The 23,029-nt window shown below is 50.8% G+C and overlaps 1 protein-coding gene across 1 annotated transcript in view; it reads left to right on the top strand.

Annotated features, from left to right (window-relative positions):
* Nucleotides 1-23,029, top strand: part of LOC149358100 (nose resistant to fluoxetine protein 6-like) — an 81,033-nt gene that overhangs the window by 20,055 nt on the left and 37,949 nt on the right. The window contains exon 2 of the mRNA XM_089576728.1: nucleotides 22,614-22,813. Coding sequence (XP_089432854.1) covers nucleotides 22,614-22,813 — 200 coding nt within the window. The remainder of the gene's footprint in view (nucleotides 1-22,613; nucleotides 22,814-23,029) is intronic.

The following is a 23,029-nucleotide window of genomic DNA, read 5'->3' as shown; positions in this document are numbered from 1 at the left end:
GCCTCGCATTTCCCGTTCTATGTGAAAAGATTTACAAACTCGCTTCTGTAGTTCATGGAAGGTGAAGGAGGGAGAGATCGTCGGGCCATTGTTTGCCGAACGCTTAACTGGAATCCACCACATCCAGGCAGTCCTCGAAATTACGGTAGTCGTCTCGAAGCGTGCATACTCACACACGCTCGTACTACACGCACACGACTGAGCTATGACGCGGTTCCCAGGTCGCGCAAATTCTGCACGCACGGCCGAGCGGAAAGCTGGAGGGAGGAAAGATGAAAATGGTGAGGAGCCAATTTATCCGGGGCCTGCGCAAAAAGGCAGGAACCAATGGTAAGACGCGCAAATTTCGCAACGCATAGGAGAAACAACATGCTTGTCCGTCGTTCGATCATGTCTGATGGGACATGAAAGCATTTTTTTGCTCCACTGGCAGAGCAGTGGTTTAGGTTAAAATGTCGCCAGCTAACAGAACTGACGAGGCGAGGAGCGTTAATAGCGGCACCACTCATCAGAATTCATGCCGAAACTTCGCCACCACGCCGCCGTTCTTACAGCAGGGATGTTGCCCACGTGCGAGGTAGCAATGGTAACTAGCATAGGAAAACTATATACGGCTCCGCGTGTGCTATACCTTCGGACGCTTTACAGCTGGGCGCCCCACACCAGCTTATTTGTACGGTGAGCCGCGAGCGTGTGGTCCTGCCATGATTTTTTTTCTCTCTCTCTCGGACAGGACACGCCAAGCGCGCGGCGTGTAAGTATTAAACTTGAGCTGCCGGCGCGCGACGGCCAAATGAGTGTGTGCAAGAGTCGATGCCCCGCATGCAGATGACAATGGCCCCGCGCGATGCTCAGACTGGCGCAGAGCAACCCATGTATGCTGCCGTGAAATACAGTGCGTGGGCCGCGACGGCCTTCCACTCCCCCCCTCCCGTTCTCCATCAAGCAATTTGCACGCCCGCGCACCAAGTACTCCTAGCAACCATGCGTGGCGCAGCACCCCACATGTATTTCCATATCCTGTATTTGTGCATAGTGTATATTACCGCCCTACCCCTATCCTCTTTTTCTTACACACCCGCTTTTCTTTCCCTCTCCCTGTCCTTTTTAGAGGCGAAAGCCTTTAATGCCTCATCGTTGTCGACAGAAGGTTGTCAGCAGAGGTTTCACGCTTTCTCTAGTCAGACCAGAAAAAAAAATCTTCGTGCACGATTGGATTTGAACCACCATCCTTCCGTTTCGCAGCCGCGCGTGCTAATGGCAACGCTACTTCCTGCCAAAGCATATGTAGTTCTCCTTGTCTAGGACGCTGGAGAGTGTTTTCAGAAAGGCGTCGAATCAGACGGGTGCCTCCCAAGCGCCCTCCAGCGCCTCCAGCATTTAAGATTCACAAATAATTGTGTAGTTAATTAACATCTTAACCACTCATCAGTTACACAAGCAGGAACACCGCGCTAGAGGCTTTCGCCTCACCGCACTTTACGTCAACAAAGTGCCGCCCTGAATTTTTTTCCCGCTAGCCGCAGCTCAGGAGCTCCAGGTTTCGATAGCAGATGCCGCGGCTTAGCAACATCTTTTTCTTCCATTTTGATTTTTATCTTTTATTAATGAATGGCCACTAACAACAGCACTCCCGCGTCATGAGTGTCCAGCTCGCACCTCCTCGCGAACATTGTAACCCATTTCCCTTCGATCCGTCAACTGCCTGCCCCGTCACGTGATAATGGTATTCGAAATCGGGGCCTCGAATTTCGACATGGGTGAAAGGTCACGGTCAGATCGCATTCGGCCGCTCTTCCACACTGACCTTCGTCGCTCATGCGCAGTGCAGCAGTCGTGTGGTGCGACCGCCCTTAGCCGAATGGCCGTTCCCGTCCACAAAGGTCTGGAATATTCCTCTTCTGGATTCCCCTCGCAACAGGCTGGGAAAAAGGCGGAAAGACTTGTCTCTTTCGTCATACGCGGCAGGGCGCATTCATTGGGCGCGTGAAATGAAAACGCATACAAACATAGGAGCGAGATGGGGTGGAAAGGCAGCCAGCGGAGGTCACGCCTCACGTAATAACTCTATTAGCGGAGAGCCCCGGCACTGGAAGACAGGGTGCCGCGGCCTTCGTAGTCCGCACACTTTTATGCGCACTCGCTGCCACGACTGACTGCGTGATTGGTTTTCAACAAAAACACGACTGGGCCGCGAGAACACTCAGAAAGGTAGACGCCTGGGCTTGTGTTTCCGTCTCCCTCAGACCGTGTCTTTTTTGCACTATATATATTTTTCCATAGGTACGTTGTTTCCATAGGTACGCATCGCTAAAGGAACTGCTATACGGGATCGTATTCAGGTACTTCAAAGCAGTTTTTCAGGAACCGGCTTTTAGCGCGAAAGCTGTCATCAGTATTTCGTCGATACGACTACTGTGGCGCGTACCTCTACACGGGGTGTCTAATCATTATCAGACTCCTTTCGTCCGTTGCCGGACGAAAGCGTCTCCCACGGACGAAAGCGTCTCCCACTGATCTCCGATGAGTACCTTTTTTGTACCAATGGCGGCAACCCTGTCCCAGAAACAAAACTGAGTACTTTCTTTTTTTAATGCACGCGTACATGTACAACTTCGCCTTCCTATTTTCACTTTATTACTGATATTCTTCACTATCCTCTAACGGGCGATACAATGGACAGTCGAGTGGAAACCAGGGCACGCATGTGCTGTTCTCTGATAACGTTGTATCCTTTCCCCCTTCGTATTTTCCTTTCGTTTCGTTGCGTGTTCAGGAAGTTAACACTCATGCTGTAAAGACTTAACAAAAAATGGACGATCAACACAAAAATATGACAGTCTGCTGTATTACCCTTTTTCCTGTTACCACAGCTCTGAGTAAGAGTAAAGTAACACTGGACAGAACCATGTTCCAAAGAACTTGTTCGACAAGTGTAATGCTTCGATGTGTTTGTTTCCGGCTTTGCGAATACCTATTAGTTTCCTATTCGTCCGTTGGTGCCGCGCGAAAAGCCACTGAATGCACACTGAAGTCCACGGAGGTACCTTTCAGAGATGAACTTCTGTGTATTAAAAAGGCGGCAAGAATTACACGCGAGTAATAAAACTGAAACCTCGCGTAAAACAACGCTTTGACCTTTTTTTTTCACGTTACGGAGCAAGTTCGGCTTTGCAAGACCACTGTCGTTTGGAAATTCTATGCACGAGCTGACCGAATGGCCCCCAATCCGGCTCCGTTTTTCTTAATAACTGCCGTTCATCTCTAAGTGACCGCCGGCAACCCATAATCCGGAAAGCGTCCCGCTTGACCCCTCTCCATCAGCACGTCACACAGAAAATGGCGTTGCTTTGCCGTCATTCGATGACTGCGCGGCTCATGTCACCCTGCCCAGTGAGCGTTGCATTATACTTTTCTCGTGCCTTTCCCTTTATCACCTTTTCCATTCATCCGTCCAACTGCTGTGAGCGATGCAGGCCACCGGCTTCTCTGCTGCCTAAGCTCCTAGTATTCAGAAGGGAAGAAAAAAAAAAGAAAGTATATACGGAAAGCGGGGAAGAAGACCCCATCGAAGTGGTCGGGGGGGGGGGGGGGGGGGGGGGGGGGGGGGGTACGTGTCACTACCCTCGTGGTCATCCGCGCGGCCTTGTCCCTGCTTCCGCGCTCGCCCTCTTGTCGACCTCAGCAGCGCGGGGGGGCGACGACTATTGTCGCCTGCCGTCGCCGGCGCTGTGCAGCTGTGCTTGCTGTCCGCCACGGGGAAAGGGTCGTTTGACCGACAGGCGCCGACTACATAACGCAGCACGCGCCCGCGGGCGGTCTGTATCTGGAGGCCCGGCCGGCGTGCGCGCCCGCGCTTGGACCAAAGTTCAACGGCCGACCTCGATCTGGAACAGTATAACAGCGCCGCTGTCGCGCAGCACGCCTCGTCGCAGGCCACACTGTGTTCCGAGAACGTGACGATAAATGCATGGCCCCGTGGCAGCCGGCGCGCGCCGGTATATACTACACGCTCAGCCGCAAACCTCCCCCCCCCCCCCCCCCCCCCCCCCCCCCCCCACTGCGTTATCGGCGACGGCCGCACTCCTGTGATGCGCGATGCGGACGATTGCAACAGATGACGGCGGTGCAACAAAACGGGGCGCCCGGGGTGCCACACGGGAAGAGCCCGTTCCTGCTGCAGCCACTGGCACTGCGTTCCACCAAGACGGCTCTGCCAGGATCATTCTCCGCGCACCTTTGTGGGAGACAGTTTCCGGTTAACTCCTTTTTATTTCGGCTAGCTCATTACTGGAGTTTGTTGAGCCGACCAGCCGTAACTGGAAATTACTTATCTGGTTAGATGAACATGAGGGCTCTCATTAAACTCCAGGCGCCCAAAAATATTTGTCCATGGCGCGGCCTCCTCTCGCTTCAAAACTGCTGCATAGCTTTAATAGCCGGTAAGGTCAGCATTCTCTCGATTGCCTCGCGTCAAGTCAGGTTGTTTTGGTTAGTTGAGCCAGCTTTCACTCCCGAACTCACGGATATGCTCCGGGAGGGTGCACTAAACACAGAGTTGTTCTTCTTTGGCAATGTTTGCCCAGCAAGACTGGTCGCTAGATCCTGTGTGAAATGGTACTTACAAACAGAATACGGCTTCTACGTATACATTTATATAAAACGGAGCTTCCTGCAGCGCTAGAGTACATGACTTGACACTGGTCGTGTGAATTGACCATTTGCGGAAACGTGTAAGTCTTTTTCTCTGCAAGGCTTGTTTTTCAACCAAAAGTTCTCTAACACAGACGACACACTCATTCTTCGAGCGAATGAAAACTCCGGATGGACGCACTCTGCCCGCAGCAAAGTCTAGGCAGGAAGAGAAGGGGTACCGTTGGTCAAATGTTTAGGGGAATCCCCCAAGGTGGAGTAGATTTGTAATAAGGGAGTAATTACTCATTGGCATCCACCCAAGCGCAGCCATACGGCTACAAAGGAAAGCTATACAGCTTTCTCAGAAACTTCGTAGTTAAAGAAAAATTCGTCCTGGTCCGGGGTTCGAACCCGGAACCACCGCCACACCGGAGCAGTCGCTCTACCAATTGAGCTAACCGGGACGGCAAGCTTATGGTAGGGCGAGAGCGAATTGATCAGTAACTCGAAGTGGGAAGAGTGTTGGTCAAATGTTTAGGGGAATCCCCCAAGGTGGAGTAGATTTGTAATAAGGGAGTAATTACTCATTGGCATCCACCCAAGCGCAGCCATACGGCTACAAAGGAAAGCTATACAGCTTTCTCAGAAACTTGGCCGTATGGCTGCGCTTGGGTGGATGCCAATGAGTAATTACTCCCTTATTACAAATCTACTCCACCTTGGGGGATTCCCCTAAACATTTGACCAACACTCTTCCCACTTCGAGTTACTGATCAATTCGCTCTCGCCCTACCATAAGCTTGCCGTCCCGGTTAGCTCAATTGGTAGAGCGACTGCTCCGGTGTGGCGGTGGTTCCGGGTTCGAACCCCGGACCAGGACGAATTTTTCTTTAACTACGAAGTTTCTGAGAAAGCTGTATAGCTTTCCTTTGTAGCCGTATGGCTGCGCTTGGGTGGATGCCAATGAGTAATTACTCCCTTATTACAAATCTACTCCACCTTGGGGGATTCCCCTAAACATTTGACCAACACTCTTCCCACTTCGAGTTACTGATCAATTCGCTCTCGCCCTACCATAAGCTTGCCGTCCCGGTTAGCTCAATTGGTAGAGCGACTGCTCCGGTGTGGCGGTGGTTCCGGGTTCGAACCCCGGACCAGGACGAATTTTTCTTTAACTACGAAGTTTCTGAGAAAGCTGTATAGCTTTCCTTTGTAGCCGTATGGCTGCGCTTGGGTGGATGCCAATGAGTAATTACTCCCTTATTAGAAGGGGTACCGTGCTTTGTCACAGTGCTGTGGGGAGTTGGTTGTTCCTTGTTCTGGCTAAAGGCGGGGGGAGGGGGGGGGGGTGAAGGGAGGAAGTTGGAGCGACAGTGTTATTCAGCAGAAAAATTTTTAGAAAGTTTAGTATGAGTTATCTCGCTGGGGGGGGGAGGAAGTTGGAGCAGCCGTGTTACGGGCACAGGAACAAATGCCCATTTACTTTCATTTTCTGCCTAGCCTCTACTGCAGTGCTACAGAAGGTTGACTGCAATCCCCTTTTCTATACTGTACCACTGTACTCTTTCGACGGCTCTCAGGGCCATCATGAAGTAAAATTGCGACATTCTTGAGTTCACTCATAACGCTGAACTGGACTCTTTTCGTTTCCTCAAAGGACGCGAGAGTGTCGTCTGGGAACGAGACCTTATGGTTGGAAAATAAGCCTTGCGGAGAACCTGACTTAGATTTCTGCAAATGGTCCATTTTCTATCCAAATGACATCGCTGTTCTCTCCTTGACTAAACGAGGATAAACCAATGTCCAACGACTTATAACGTGAAAGCACACTGTCAGTACTGCCTTTACGATGCAGGTTGTCTTTCAAGTTGGCGCAGACACTGCCGCTCACTCTTGCGGAATGGCGTCCCTTAGTGAGGCTGATGCGAGAAAGATCACGCTTTCGAGACTGCGACAGGCCAAACGGCGCGGCACCCACGAGTATGCCCCTGGCCTCTGCCTTCTGAGCCCAAGCATTCATTATTGCTGGAATGAAGCGATGAGGCACTTTGTCTGCACGAGCCAACAACAGCGGTCGATGCACTGGCGAGCGGAGCAGGTGGAGCAGTCCGTATCGATGCTCAGAGGTCCCAAGCATCCGGCGCGTGCCAGGTGGCATTTGGGAAGGACGCACACAAAAGCAGCTTCAGCAGCCCGTGTCCGACTCTGGAGGCAGAAAGTAAAATAAACACGGGGACGGACGGGACCGCAACGAGCTGCGGAATTAGTCGGGGAGATGGAGATACTGGAGGTTGTTCAACCTGAGACGCCAAGGAGGTTACCTCCAAGAGCCGGAGCGATGACCCCACACGGGTCCTGCTGTCGCATCCTGCCGGCGTACTCCGGCGCAGGTGTGATCACCGGCGCAAGATGCCGGGCTCCCGGCGGTCTCGCCCCAGGAATCCGCCGAAACTAGGTGACGCGGAAATGGAGTCTCCGTCTGTCCCCGCAGGCCCGGGAACATCTGTTCTGCCGCCGCCTCGGGGAGCCGACGTCGGCAGGGAGTGGTGGACGTCAACGGCCGCGTAAAACAGAGCGCCGATGCCCCGGCATGGCTTTACGTGTTGCGAGAAAAAAAGAAATTGAGATTGCGGGGTACCGGCCTTCTTCTTCGGCCGGTCGGTACGTTCGCATTGTTTGTTTTGTTAATTATCACCTGCGGCGCGTAACAGCCGCCGGCGCACCGCGATCAAGCTGCCGGGGGAGGCCTCTCATTTGGGTGCTCCGGCTGCTCGCGCTCGAGCGCGGCGGCGTTTCTCTGCCCGCGTCTCCGTGCTGTCTCTCTTGTAATCTGTTATATGGGCGGTGTGTGAAAGACAGTCGCCGGCTCGTGACCTCGGCGTGCCGGGAGGTGTGTGTCGCTCTTTTCTGTTTAATTACTTCGACAGTGCGGGCCTCGTGCGGTCTCGGCACCACCTGTTTCCTCGGCGAGGTCGGTCACTGTCCTGCATGGCGGCGTAAGGGGCTGGCGACTCGTCTCAAAAGAAACGCGAGGAAAACAAAAACAAAGCGGCCCATTTTGCAGAGGAACGAATCTCTCGTTGCATGTGGGGGACATGTTTATTGCATGTTGCTGCGGATGTAAACGCGTTTTAAAACGGCACTTTTGATGAACGTGTACTGGGCCCGAGGTTGACAGCCTTCCGAAAGGTAATCCCCTCGTGTCGGATCCGGGAACTTAATTTTTGAAGTAAAACTGGTAGTACACACTGGTTAATCTTGGAGGCAGGCGTTAAAGATCTGGATTTACAGTGTTACAGGCGTTGCAATGACATCTTCATAGTGATAGCATTTTATGTTTGCAATACTTCTAGTTCTATCTTCGTCGTTTTTCCAATTCAGAATTTGGAGGTAAAGCGTGCATCTTTCAAGGTCTCGTTTATGTCCGTCCATTACGGTGGTTAAACGAAACAATCAACATCTACTTTTGTTCATTCCAGTGCTTAGTTATCTTGAAATAAAATCGTTTATTTACTTATTTCGAAATATTGCGGTTCAAAATTTTCGACGCATGCAGGAGGGCCAATAAGTGTTTCATACAATATACTAATTTTTTTTTGGTCTGTCACTTTGTAGATTAAGATCTGTAGGAAAAGGTTCCATAACCAGCTTCAAAAGGCCGCAACGTCGAGGTTTTTTTTTTTTTTTCTGCACGAGCAGATTTCAAGACTGTGTTCGATAATTCAATTCAAGATTAGGCAACTCGAAGGGAACGGACGTTGCCTGGTCATTGATCTTCGCGAGTACAGGGACCGAACGAAAAATTGGCACTGCGTAAACACTGTGCTGGGATTAAGTGATAAATTAGGATTAAGTAAAGGTATGCGGGCGGAACAGATGCTTGCGGGGATAGGGGTGGCTATGGTGGGACAGGACAAGGTTAATTGGAGAGATATGGGTGAGGGCTTTGTTCTGCACTGGGCATAGTCAGGTACGGCTGCTGATGATGACGTGCAACCTTACCACGCGAACAACACTGTAAATCCAAGCTTCATCATCGTGTGCTTATGTTGAGCGTTCCAGGTTTTTTTTTTTTATTACACGGTGAAATACGTCAATGGTTCAATCCTCCAGGTTTAGACGGTTGCCTCTGGAGAACCGCCTTTTTCGTCGAATTCAGAGTACCCGTAGGCGGACTCGGATGTTTTACCGAAAGGCGCTTTCTGACGGGTGGACTTAACGGCCGGCCACGACGCAACTACCGACGTAGGAATTGCCATGTAGGCAAAAATCGAGAGTAATGCGGGACATGACTGGCTTGATGTATGAACATACTGAGCGATGTCGACGTTGATGGAAATAAGGAAGAAACCTTCTAGAGAAGGCTTCCCTGTCGCTAAGGACGCGGTCGGCTTGCTTTCAGAATGCGATTTCTACAGTTACGGCACGTTAGTAATGGGGTTGCCCAGAGCTGCGTTCCGGTCAGTTTGCTCCGTGTACTGAGGCTCTGATTAATTAAGCATGTTTCTGTGACTAAGTTGGAGCCACAGTGTCATTTCTTCCGCCTGCCTCGAATGTCACACGCAATACGTACTACGCAAGTAAAAGTACAGAACATCAGCGTCACTGAAACGCTTGCGTGCACTTTATTTTGTTCATTTTACACTTTTATGTATAAAATTCCCTCACCTTTTACCCGAGAAGGTGGTAATACTGCCTTCCCATAGAAGCAAGGTAATTTCACATATCAGGCGGACCGCATAGCAAAAGCGGCGCCGAGAACGGGCTATTGTGCTCTTCGGATTCCTTTTTTTTCTGGCTGGCGGCTCGCTGCACCTCTTCGACGTCAGCGACTGCGGAAGGTGAAGGGAAACCGGCTGGAAAGCGCTAGAAGAGGCAGCCTTTTCCGAATAGCGCCGCTTCTGCGGGCGACCCGTCGACGGAGGGGCGGGAGGGGTTCCGTTGACCTGCGCCGCCCTCCTCTTTCCGGGAACGTAGCGGGTGCCCCGATTGTTCCGAGGCCATACGTCTTGGCACGCGACAGCGCCGAAGAACGTTAGCTTCGAACCCTAGCATCCCCGCGGCGTGGCCGCAAAACAGGGCCGCGCGCCGAGTCTGAGGCGCGCTTCGACGGAACTCAGTCGGGGCCCTGGTCGTGTGCGCCGCCTGTGTCGCGGCGGACGTGGCGGATATGTAAACAGTGGCGGGGGTCGACTCAGATGCCAAGTAGCTAACTCCGCTGTCTCGCTAACTCCGCTAAATCCTTAATTTCTTCTTCACCAGCGGGAGACGTTAAAACAAAATGACAGAGGCACGAATCATGTAGTTCAAAGTGACCCAAGAACGTGGCATCTTGTTCTTTATATAGGTTTGTATGTAGCCTCATCTGCGGTCCTTGCGTTCTCCAGAGTATACATTTAATCCCTCGCACGCAGTAAGCATTACGCTGCGTGAACTATGCTGGGGTCAAAGAATCCAGAAGACTGTCGCAAAATTTTGAGGAATCATTCCCGCCTTAATTTCTTGCCATGTTCTAGTAAAATCAAGCTTTCAATGCCCACATTGGGGTATTCGTGCTTAAATAGAAATCGTCCACTGGGTAGGCATTACCACAGTGACGAACATTTTTTTTTTTTGTATAGTGAGTCATCCTTCGTCATGCAACGGGTCTGCTTGGTATATGGCTCAGCAGCTTTGTTACATCGGCACTGCAACCGCGGTAACCGAACCTAACTGCAGCTATCGCGAACAGCGGTTTGGCTTTGTTGGGCGGTTAGAGCAGCCATCGCCGTCTTCGGAGGTGCCCTGGTGGGCCACAGGACGCTTGCTTTAGCGGTGCTATCGCCCCTGGCGTCTACTGCTTCTGGGAACGCGTGACTCTTGCCGGCGCTGGACGAAAGCGAGCGTCATTTCTTCTATGCAACCCCGCTTTTTTTATTTTAGCTGGTCATATACTATTCAACCTGCTTTTCACTGTTCAAGCATGGAGCTGGAGGCTATCCGGCGTCCAATTGATCCGTGTCAGAGGCTTGAACATTTGAATTTTGTGTGGTCCTGCATAGCAACAGTAAACTGTTCTCCTGCATGCTCCCAGACACTGAAGAAGCAGTTTTCGAACTTGCAGGAATCGGAGGCGCCGGGCAAGCTGCCTCCATGGGCAGCAGCATTTCCTCGTTTTAACAATGCCGCCAAGCTCGGCTCGCGCTAACCCAGTAGTTTAGTGGATATCTGTGCTTAGATTTTTCCGTGTAACATAGGCCGAGCGTAGGTCAAGATTAGTTCTATTAGCGTTAACTGGCATGAGGGTGAGGCATCAGCAAAATGGGCATGTTCTGAGAAACCGTGAGAAAGGCAGGAGGAAGCGGTACGGAGACGCCATGTTTCGCGCTGATACGAGGTGCCCCTGCCGCAATGAAAGCAGGAACCTCAGTGTTGCGGTGGGCATGACTCCACTGTGGTGTGCCTCAGAGCACAAATCTTTATTTCAATCCATAAAGATCAGCGGATGCGGTCTAGTGCAATTCTGTACTCGCACAATTTATTTCTAGTTGTACGGGCGAGGAAGCAGTGATTGGGTATGGGCTAGTTGGTAAATTGTAAATTCTTGGTGCGTTTGTGTCCTGTGGTCACTGTGCACACGTCTTCTGTGCTGACGGTTACTCAAGGTCTCCAAGAGCCTGTGTTGCCTACCTTGTGTTCTTCCACTAGCGCTGTCGGCGCTCGGGACGCGATCGCGCTGCGCACGGCCCGGAGGTTGGCGGGGCTCTCGTGTGAGTGAACCTATAGACAGCCATGTACAAAAGTACGGCGAATGGGCGACTCCGAGGAAGAAAGGGCGAGAGAGAGGGAGAAAAAAAGGTGAAACGGCGGGAAACGAGGGACTGATTACGAGTCTAATTACGGTGTAAACAGTGTCTGGAAAAACGCGCGCCAGCGGCCTCATTTGACGGCGTCGCGTTGTTCCGTAGAGTGCCGTGATGTCCGCGCACCCTACCCTGCCGTGCGCGCGCGCGTGCCGCGGGCGGCCGGACGCCACAATGGCGGGCCGCTTGCCAGCGCTCTGATGGAGCGCTTCGCTCAAGCGCCGCGCGAAGGACGAGACGACGGTAGCGAGCGCCGCGCCGTATTGAACGGGTGCTCAGGGCCGCTGGGCTGTGAGCGGCACGTGGCGAACGGTCGACGGGGGACGCGCAGGGGCCGAGCGAGAGCCAAGGGATGGTGGCGTTCGTGTTGAGCGGCTTCGCTCTCTCCGGTCACCCTCTCAGGCCTAGATTAGGAAACAGTTAACTCGGGATTCGATTTTACCCGCAGTAGGATTTCAGCGCTGGTGGTTTGCTGCGATATTACATCGCCCATGTTCAATATCCCGCGCCTGGAGTATCGGCTTTGCACGGCCACTTAGTTCCACCCTTGACAAAACAGTTGTGTGTTTACCCTCCATGTGGAATGTTTCTGTAGAGACTGATACTCTGGTAAACATTCGTACCTTCGTGCTGGGATTGCACAAAAAAAACAACGAAAAAAGCCATCTCTGCCCGCTTGCAGAGAAAAACATTTTCCCCTATAGTCCCTGGTTAAGCGTCGTAAACGGTGCCAGTGTGTCGGACGCATGCAGATTTATGTCTAATTTCCGAACGTATAAATCGACTCTCGCTATCTCGTTCATTGCTCTGATATTAAGAAGCTTACGCCAGTGCAGCAGAGCAGACTCCTGCATCTGTCCGCGTCCCACCTTCCCCCTCTTGCTCGCTTCCTCCAAGGCCAGTCGTTTTTCTCAATACTTTCTATGTCTTTCTCTACCTCAAACATTCGACATCGGCGTTCCTAAGGATTCGAAGCAGCGCTTGCCTTTCACTTGTGTAATATTCCACGCCCTCGCTCGGGCTGCTTACCTGTCGAGCTGCAGCGAATGGCACTCCAGCGTGCCTCGGGAATACCAATCGATGGGCATGACTCAAGAGCTGACTCCACGAGAATTAAGCTTTGGCGCTGGGCCCCGTCGTAGGATGGGATGTGATGAGCCGATGGTTGCCAGCAACGCTCTTTTCTGGACCGAAACAGATGACAATGTGTAGAAGTAAATGAAGCATTCTTCATGAATAATGAAAATGATATGTAGTATACGTTCCAGAAGTTGTCAGTATTGCACCTGTAGCTGTAATGTGGGCGAAGTGAGACACATGGCTACCTCGTAATTTAAAATAAACCTATCGAGTCTTTCTGCACAGTTCTTGCGCGTACAGAGGTGTGTTGTGGGTTCAGCTTGTTGAGGAGACGATTACTGCAGGCTGCCGGCACAATGGGCTGTATACGCTTCCAACTATGTACGCTATTCATCAGAACGCTCATTATTTTTACTTTTACATTTCACAGGAAACGCGGACATGCAGAGAATTTCGGACAGGATCCTTACACAATATGACCGCATGCTTTCGACGCGGGTATCGGTACGAACTGTAGATTTGTAATGTAGCTTCGAGTTATATCTTTGTTTGCTTGAATTTGTCCTGCCTTTCTTGCTAGGAAATCTGGTTTTTGTGTAACGAAATAAGCATCTGCTGGGACGGTCAAAAATTTCAAAGCCCCCCCATGACAGTCCGGTTTGCAGATGCTTCGTCTGCAGCTCGATATACTGTCCGGACAGCTCTTGAATATACCTGAAGAGAGGGCTCAAGAACTAAATCGGTGTTGCTTGCAGAAAGTGGAAGGGGGGGGGGGGGGGCTTTTTCTGGCTACATATTTTCAAAATTAAGAGGTATAGATGTCGAGAGTGGCATATCCGTGCAAAGACGCTGCCCGAAAGTGCCTTACCCGAAACCTTATTCACTCAATTTAGGATATTTTGCTTATTTCGGCATTGAAGAAAATAATATGTGCTAGGTGTGTTGCAGGACGTAGTGTAGTTTCATTTACTGAACTTTAAAATGTCGGTTAGAGCAACAAAATGTGCACCGCACCGACTTTTCTTCTATCCTTTTCCTTTCGCCAAAAACTTTTTATCCACTTTCGTCATTGTGCGCGTGAGCAGCATTTTTGTGGCCAATCTAGACCTGACGTGCCTGTGCAAATGCTCTAACTGTGAAAATTTTGTGCGTCCCCGCTACCATGACGATGAAAGTGCTCACGGTGACGTCACTCCTTCAGCGAAAAGGTGGACGATCCGTTCTTTTCTATTTCAATTTTATATCTAAAAACGGGCGCCTTTTGCATGCACTGACTGTTGCACTTCTTGGAAGCTTGCCATTTTAATGGCGGTTGCTAACGCAGCTTTCAGACGTACTTCTGCATGATGGTTTCTTCTTGCCTCGCGTGCAGCCCTAAACACTTCGTAATCACAGGTTGGGTGCGTGTCGCCTCCGCTGCAGTAGTTAGGTTCCATGGGGAATTAGTTTTCTCGCTGTAGACGACGAGAAACCGAATCTTGGAAGACCTTGCATAAAGAAAAACCTTTCGCAAAATTTCTCTGTTCGTCGTTCTAACGCAAGAGCAACTGGCATGTCTCCACCGGCTACGCGTAGTACATACGGGCACAGTGCGTGCCTGATTTGCATTTGAGCGTTCTGTTAGCGCCATTGGAAGACGAAAAGGCTCTGAAAGTCTCATCTAAAATTACAGCAGAGAAGAATTTCCGGCAATTTTGTATGCAGCCTGAAATAGACGGGGAAACCCACTATTTCGTTTCCCGCTCATTCCTCTGGATACTAGTTTCGCAGCTCTCTCCATACAGGGCTTATCCTACCTTTTTGTACGTACAGATAACTGGGAACGGCGCTTCAACATTTCCATCTTCGGATATATTTTCATAGTACTTAATGATTTTGCAGTAGTCCATACTGTTTTCTTTGTTTTGACTGGCAGTAAAATATCACCATCGCTACAATTAGGCCTACTCATCCAAAAACCTCCCCCAGCGATCTCCAGTGAGACTGTTCTTGTAGCATCTGAAAATTTCCTTAATTTAATACTCCGCTTGATTATCTACCACCATGTTACAGACTCCACCCCGTAGATCTTTCGGCTATCTGCTTGGAGCATCGGCTGTATACTATCGCGAGCAGTATGACTTGCAACGCTCCAGAGCGTGCTGCAGAGCAGCGGGGGGGGGGGGGGGGGGGGGGGAAGAAGTGAGGGTTTGACCATTCCAGAGATGCGCGGTGCCTCTGAGCTAGGACATGGCAAGGGCGCTCATAGGCGCGCCCGGTTATAGCTTCAATGAACGATCTAGTTCACGAGAGAGGAGGAGGATAGGGGAAGGCTCAGGGGTGTTGCCCACCTCAGGAATGGCAAAACCCTCGCCCCTTTTTGCCCCGCTGTGAGCTCGGCCGCAAGGGCAATGCATTGGCGCGTTGCAAGTCATAGCGCGATAGTACGTCCGTATATCGCCTCCTTATTCTCATTTCGGATTTCGCCGCTTGTTGTCAAGACAATACTGCTGGTTCTCTGCCTCAAAGTTAGATATTATTTTCCGTTGCCCCCTCTGTCCTCATATTGCAACCCTGTTCGTTAGGCTCGGTGTTCGGCAAATTACATGCGCTGTGTGCGTTTATCTTCTGCTCACCGGGGCAAATTAGATTATCCAGCTTTGTTTATTGCAACGCTCAAACGCATCAATTTCATAAATGAAAAAAAAAGCAAATAAAAAAAAAAGGAGCGAAAGAACACGTACTCTCCAGACGACTGATGATCGCTGCCTGCAACTAAAGAACACCCGGCGCCCTTTGTTTCCTTAGAACGCGGAACTGAATGGGACGCTGAGGTCAATTCGTTCTTAATTCTGTTTTCATTAAAATTTGATTAGATCGATCTTGCGACATCTGTTGACGTTTCTTTTCGGCAGCAGGAGACGTATTCATTGCCGGTATAGTTGCAAAATGAAGCTCTTTCTTCCCGCCAGTCGTTTCAAACTCGTGACGCTGATCGCCGAAGGGAGTGGATGGCTGTGCGGGCTAGACTCGGAGATCCTTAACAGAAAAAGCACCTGACATCATAGCAGTTTGCTTGTGAAAACGGCTTGTGCGGTGCCAGCAGAATTTTTTTTTTTGGCATGTTCGAGGCACTAAAAGTTCTCTTAATGAAAGCAGCCTATTTGCTATTAGTACGCGGTTATCAGTCGATGCAAGCCTGTGTCCCTGTAACGTCCCAAGGCTGCACGTGGGCGATGAGACACCCCGTACTGAAGGGCCCCAGGATAATGTAAATCACCTGGAGTTCTTTAACGTGCACACTGGCATCGCATAACCCTCACGGGCGTTTTTGCATTTCGCCTGTATCGAAATGCGTTCACTGCGGCCGGGATTCGTTCCCGCGGCCTTGGGCTCGGCAGCCGAATGCCAAAGCCACTCAGCCACCGCAGTGGGTGTCTGTACACAAGGGGGTGTAACATTTTCGTTAATGATTCACTAGTGGCGTATGTGAAGCTCCCTCGCATTGCCGGACTGCGCTGTGGCAAAGCCCTTCAACGCTGATTTTGGCGTTCGTGCCTGTACTGCGCGTTTTTATATCCGATAAGATTGTAATTCTTTCCAGACTCTGCACGGACAGACCTTGGAATTGGTTCTGCCTTGAGCCACGGCCGCTAGATACAAAGCGCATCAAGCGGCCGTGCTTGAGCACTGTTTAACGTGAGCTCGGACGGCCCCTAGGAGCGAACGAAAACCTTTTTTCGCGAACGAAGGGGTACATGCAGCGTAGTGAGCAGTGTTTGCATCCGCGTCGCCAACGAAAGCACCGCATGGCCCGTTCAAACTGAGGCGCGATTGATAAGAGCGGGCATATGCCACATGCGGCTTAATGACAAACTAATTACGTGCAGTAACTCCGGTTCTTCTCAGCCTAAGGCGAAAATCGAGCAGATACACGCCATACAACACACCCTGAAACTGGCCGCTCAGTCTTAAAATGCGAAAGCCAGAATGAAGTATGTGTACCTTTTGCCAAATTCTTAAAATAATTTTGATGTTGCACTTCGCCTGACTGATAGTCTCGCTGGACTTTAGTCAGATGAAGAAATTCTAATGCTAGCGTTTGACAGGGACCTGTGCTGTCATCCGGTATACCGCGTGAACCTATACTAAGCCGTAAAGGACAACTGCAAGTGTATTTCCTGCTTTCAAAATCCTCTTTCGCCATATAATGGTCGAAATGTACCCGCAGCAAAGCCGGCTTATTAAAAAAAGAAAAAAAACTACACACATGAACGCACCTATGGGCGCACAAGACGTCTACCTAAGTTTCGATTACTGTTGCTTTCAACGCTCCTGGGGTGTGATGCGATGGTTACATTCACTTGCCATATTTATGTGCATAATATGCCCGCCGCACCTCCGATGTGGTCTGATTTGAACCTGGTCGCGGTGGATTCACACACACTGCCTGCTCTTTCTGTGTCGCCGGATCAGGTGCATGCGATGGAACCGTACTCGTCGAGATGGATAGGTCAGTGAACCTTCCATGGTGCTCAGTTTTTGTGGGGACCCCTTCAGTGGTGAGCGCCGACCGATGGTGGTAACATAAGCGGGGCTGCCCACTCGGGGAGGCCGTGACACCCTGCCGGCCTCGTGACACCCTGCCGGATTTATGAGCTTCTGTAGATTTATAGTTAGTTCGTTTTTTGCCTTCGCGCGCTAGCACGACGCTTGCGCGTGAGTTTGAGCTCTGGCGTTTTTTGCTCGCCGTATCAGAACAAGCCCCCAGGCTATTCATCTGGTGACTAGGGCGCCAGTGGCACCCACGGAATCGTCGATCCTCCAGAAATAGCATAGTGTTGAAGCAGCTCAGTCAAGAGAGAAAAAAATTCCACTTGTTTCGCTAGGCATGATGCCTCGCATTCGAAGTTCTCAAGACAAGCGCCGCTAAGTGCAAGAATATCCGAGAAAATTGGGAAAAAATAGACGTTTTTAGCATACCGGAGACATCGGACTCCTCCTGCGCACGCGCAGTGGCTACCCCTGACCCCAACAGTGGCACTGCGGATGCGCAGGAGGGGTCCGGTAAACCAGTATACGCCTCTGCTGGCACTTCTCCTGTGAGCTAAAAACGTCTAATGATGCAATATCCGAAGGGTGGCGCGCAGCCGGCCTCCTTGAGTCCTATTTCGTCTTTACAAATGTCCACGGTTGACCATTCGCATGTTAAGCCCGGTCTTCTGGCAGTGCAGTGCTGAGAAAGACCGATATAAAAGCGCAAGAGGGGCTCGTAGCTGGGGTGGGGAAGACCGTGTCACGCGATTGGACGAAGGCCTCCCGCAAAATGCGTCCCTCTCTATGGCGGCCGCCCTTTCCGCAGGCTCACTGAATCAGCTAAAATGGAGAGAGAAGGGAAAGAACTTGCCACCTTGTTTACGCGCACTCGTCGGGGGCCCTCGCACGGTTGTCTGCTCGCTTTCGCTACCTCTCGTGAGTCGACCTTGCTCCCCTCTCTCCTTCGCGCTCGAGAAGCACGTCACGACGACGTGGCGCCTTTTTGACCGAGTGAGTAAACAGCAGTGCCAGTGAAGAAAAAAAAAGCAGTCGCTTACCCGTGAAAAGAAAAAGGCTGCCTGCCGGTTCGTGCCCGGCACATACAACCAACGCGGAAATTCATTTGTCAAGGTTCTCTTCATTCGTATCGCTCTCTTCTGTTGTATTTTGAAGCAGATTCCGTGCAGATTCCTATCCGGGTCGCTCCGTCAGCTCGCCTCCTTCCTTTTACACACCTCTTTCCCGACTAGCTGTCTGCGGCTGACCTCTTCTTTGGTGGGCGTGACGCGGGGATTCCACGAAGCCGGCCAGGGGTCGGTCGAAGACCTCCGACTGACCTGCGTTCCGACCCATTCAGGAGGTCGCGGTTTGGAATCGCCACTTCCACTTGTGATGTCAACAAGAGTTCCTGTGGGAATAGCACACCGCGAATGAATGAATGGAGTACGTGGCGTGAAAGGGAAGGAAGAGCAGAACCCCGTGTGAGGGGTCAGCTCACGTGAATGGCGTGGCCTCACTGGCCGCTCTGGCCTGCTGAGAGCCAAAGTGGGGTGGCGGCGGTGAGCGCCGCTTTCACGGTGGACTCGGCCTCCCCGTTTACGCTCCTTGCGAATACGGCGTCCGCGAGACACGACAAAAAGAAAGAAAGGCGGTTAGAAAGAGAAGTCTGACAGAAATGGCGGGCGCAGCGCGTCTTGTCGGCGTTCTGGGACGTGAGAAACGAATGTGTGGTACGTGAGAATCCGTCATAACGCCAAATATGGCCGCCCTAGGGACTAATGTGTGCCGATCGCCGGAAACTGCAGAGTTCATTTGAAGTTTGCAGTTTGTAGTTGCTACGAGGTCTGTTAGAAAAGTATCCGACCTTATTTTTTTGCGAACACCTGATGGATATGAAACAAGCGCGCTTGCACCAGCAGACCTTGAAGTGTCGTGCGCATGCACGAATTTTTTTCCCGCCTGCCGATAGCGTCAGTCGCTGGGAGGCAGCGTTTGAGTGAGGTAGTGCGCAGTGCTCTCGTCGGTTCTTTAGTACAAGCAAAATGGTGGTGCGACAGGAGCAGCGCTAATGCATCAAATTTTGGCCAGAAACGGGGCGACAGCCAAGTGGAAACCATTCGAAATATTCAGACGGGTTTCGGTGACGATGCTTAGAGCAGCACACAAATTAAGCAATAGTACAACTGGTTTAAAGATGGCCGCACATCGGTGGAGAGCGAGCCACGCTCCGGTCGGCCATCAACATGCCGAAATGGGCAGATCATTGCCGAAGTGAACGCTCTGGTGATACGTTACCGTCGTGTGACTATCCGAGAAATTGCGGAAGAGGTGGACATCAGTAGTTTTTCTGCACATTCCATTATCACCGAAGATTTGGCCATGAAGAGAGTTGCGGCGAAATTCGCGCCGAAGCTGCTCACGGTGGAGCAAAAGCAGCTTCGTGTTGAAGTCTCACAGGACACGCTGGATTCCACAAACAGTGACCCCGACTTCATCAACACCATAATCCCTGGTGATGAGTCTTGGGTGTACGGGTACGACCCGGAAACCAAATCCCAGTCGTCACAGTAGAAGCATTCCACGTCACCACGACCAATGAAGGCCTGCCAAATGGTCAGCGACGTCAAAGTGATGCTGACTGTTTTCTCGGACTCTCGCTGTGTGGCACACCACGAGTCCGCACCCTACAGGGTCAAACAATGACCAAAGAGTACTATAGGGACGTCCTCCGTCATCTACGTGATGCGGTGCGGCGCATGAGACCGGAGCTGCGGTCAACAGGAAATTGGCGCATCCATCACGACAATACTCCTGAACATTCTTCGCACTCGATTCAGTCTTTTTTGGCAAAAAACCAGACTATTGTAGTTCAACATACTCCTTACTCTCCTGGTAAGGCCCCCTGCGACTTCTGGCTGTTTCCCAAAATCAAAAGGCCATGGAAAGGAGCGCGATTTCAGACAAGAGAGGACATTATGGCTGGAACGACAGCTGAGCTAAACTCCATTCCGAAAAAGGCCTTTTCGGAATACTTCAAACAGTGGCAGCACATCTGGGAGAAGTGTGTGAAGTCCCAAGGAGACTACTTTGAAGGTAATTAGGTTTCCAACGCTCCAGTTAGGCCATTTTTTTTTCTACGGCCAAAGGTCGGATACTTTTCTAACAGGCCTCGTATATGCCTTATGCGCTTTTGACCTTATGAAACAAAAAAAAAACATATGCCTCGGACTTTATTCTACCACGACTTGTGAACAGCTTTAAATACATCTCTACAAAATTAGCAGTTTCATCTGCCGTCATAACCTCTTGAGGAAATTTCAGCAGTTAGTAATGTGCCGTTATATTAAAAAAAGACAGTGCGTACAGTTTCCGACAAATTTGTAAGCATGAACATCAAGCTTGAGTCGGCAGTGGTGTTCATCGTCCACGTCATGTTGCACAAGATAAATGAGGAGATCGTAGAATGTTCTGAACGTCAGGCTAGTTGCTCGCTACGGATCGGTTTTTGTTCGTATCCGGCTCAGCGCGGAAGGCTTTTTTGTTTTTCATACATATCCTTATTATTCTTATAGAAATTGCGGAATCGGTTTTAGTGTCCCCTTCCACGTGACGCGTGATTCTGGAACGATGCTTGACTGAGATTGTCGAGAATGGGATAAGCGCACTTAGGGCTTAAAATCACGACGAGGTTTTTAATAACTCAAGGAGAAGAAACACGGAGGGCCGAGTCACGATCTACAAAGCGTCGGTGCATTGGTACGGGAAGAGCAGTAAAAAAGTAACTGTTGTACTTGTGCTACTATATATTCGTCGTTATCGTAAAGATAACCTTGTGCCTCCACTACGGCACCCCTCATCGCCGGAGTCGCTTTGGGACGTTAAATCCCATAAAAAGGCCGATTATGATTCTGCCTAAAGCGAAATTTGAGCGCAGCCCTGTCGGTGTCGGAGTATCTGTAGACACATTGTTTCGCTTTGCTGGGTCGTTGGCACATCTTGCGGTGATATAAGTTCGATAGGAGTATTAGTTGAACACTACGTTGTGTAGTGCACACTGCGAGAATTTTGCAGTCTGGCACGAGGCGTGATCGGCTGCGGCCATAACCCAGTGCTCTCGTGCAGTGGCCAGCGAAGGTCATCTGCTCGCGGCGCCGCTGGTTCGAATCCCAGTCGCGGCAGAGTTTATTTTTGTTTATTTATGGTTTGGCTCGATTACATCGACGCGGCTCAACCCACAAACGGCTGCTAAAGAGCTGCGCTCTAAAAACTAATGTTTTTCATTAAAAATTAGTCTTTTATTGGCCTTTCCTTTCCGTGCATTTCCTTGCATAAGGTTCTTCTTCGCGGTAAGCCGGGAGAACATGCAAGGCAAACAAACTGTGTTGCGCGGTCCTCTGCTAACAGCTAGCAGACTGTTCGAACACCCACCACGGATAGCAGCTATATTGGGAGGAGAAAGGGAAACAGGACAGGATTGTCGCGCCAGGATGATCACACTGGTACAACATAGTACAATGAAGGTTGCTTACAACATAATGCCAACTATAAAACTGATCTGTTGACCACGCCTACAGATAGCACCCGTTGCTGTCGCGGTGATGTAGAAGGAACAAGTGCGCATCTTTCTGAGACCGATTGCAAGGTTATGCAACCGGTGTCGACAGTGTCTCCAACGATCAAACGGCATAGATATTGAAGAAAAAGCAAGAAGAAGAAAGTGCCAGAGCGCGTTCACATCACCATGTTTTGTCACCCAGTGACTTCATTTTTCTCCTGGAAAGGCTGCATGCACTGGCGCTTTTTCCTTAGACTCCGCTGTAACGGCTGCCTGAGTAAATGAGAAGCACCGGCTGGACTACGTCAACTTCGGTGTTGTTTCTTCACTGTTTCGGCATGTTTCTAAACTAGGCTGTTGAATTTATGAAATTTTATTCTCTCTATCTCCTTAGTAAGCAAATAAAATAAGCAGAAAGCTTGTCGCACAATCGCTTTGTGTAATGCAGCTACGTAACCATTATGACGTTTAAGAATGGGGAGGGGGTTCGGGTTCTTTATTGGTTTGGGAGATAGGGGAATAGCTGGGTGCTAGTGCACATGAGTAGGTAAATAAGTCGAGAGATGTTATTGTTCTACGCATGTGCACTGTCACCCCGCGATACCCTCAACCCCCCGACCGATGGGGTCCTCCTATTCTAAAACTGTATATTGCCATGAATTCGGGACAGCTCCTGGCGGCCTATAACGCTCTGATCTGCAGCCGCTCGGTCATTCTTTCTTACATGACGAATGATGTCAGTCAATCCGCTATTTTAAATGTTCAAAGCCATGCGCCACGTAGTGGCAGCCAAGGGAACTAAAAGCCCTTGTCGCGAATCCCTGGCAATGTGGCAGAATTTTCGACGTTACGTACACGGCACACCGACACAAATGACTGCGCTGTAGGAAACTACTTGCCCAGAGCTATTATGGCACTCATTTTTCAGTGTTCACCGTCCATGGTTCTGTCGGCCCTGCGCTAATTCATGGGCACCGCACTCGCAGTGTTCGACAGCACGGCCAAGCCGGAGAGCGGCGTGCTGACGGGTGGTCTGACGTTCCTGGGATACTACTCGGAGTGCATAGCGGCGCTGAAGCCGGGCCCCCGAACGCCCGCCGTCAATGCGTCACAAGCGCCGCAGTTCGCCAGCAGATACTGCCTGTCCACCGTCAGCTTCGCCAATGCGCAGCTCCAGCCGCCCAAGGTGAGAGGCTCGACCCTAAGCACCCGCTGAGATATGGCAGTGATGACGAATTTCGCCTGCAGCCAAGAGTAGCCGCTGCTGTCTTGATTTTAGCGGACGATCAAGAATTTCGTGTAGCTGATCCCCGCTGCCATACCTCAGCGAGTGTAAGCCGTACATTGTTGTGTTCCGTTACGACTGCTCATCCCATCTTGACGATTTTTTTTTTTAGCGTCA

This window comes from Amblyomma mixtum, chromosome 3 (assembly GCF_055824585.1).
Source record: "Amblyomma mixtum isolate Tamu chromosome 3, ASM5582458v1, whole genome shotgun sequence".
NCBI lineage: Eukaryota > Metazoa > Arthropoda > Arachnida > Ixodida > Ixodidae > Amblyomma > Amblyomma mixtum.
Note: the sequence above shows the minus strand (reverse complement) of the source record. Positions and strands in the feature narration are given on the sequence as shown.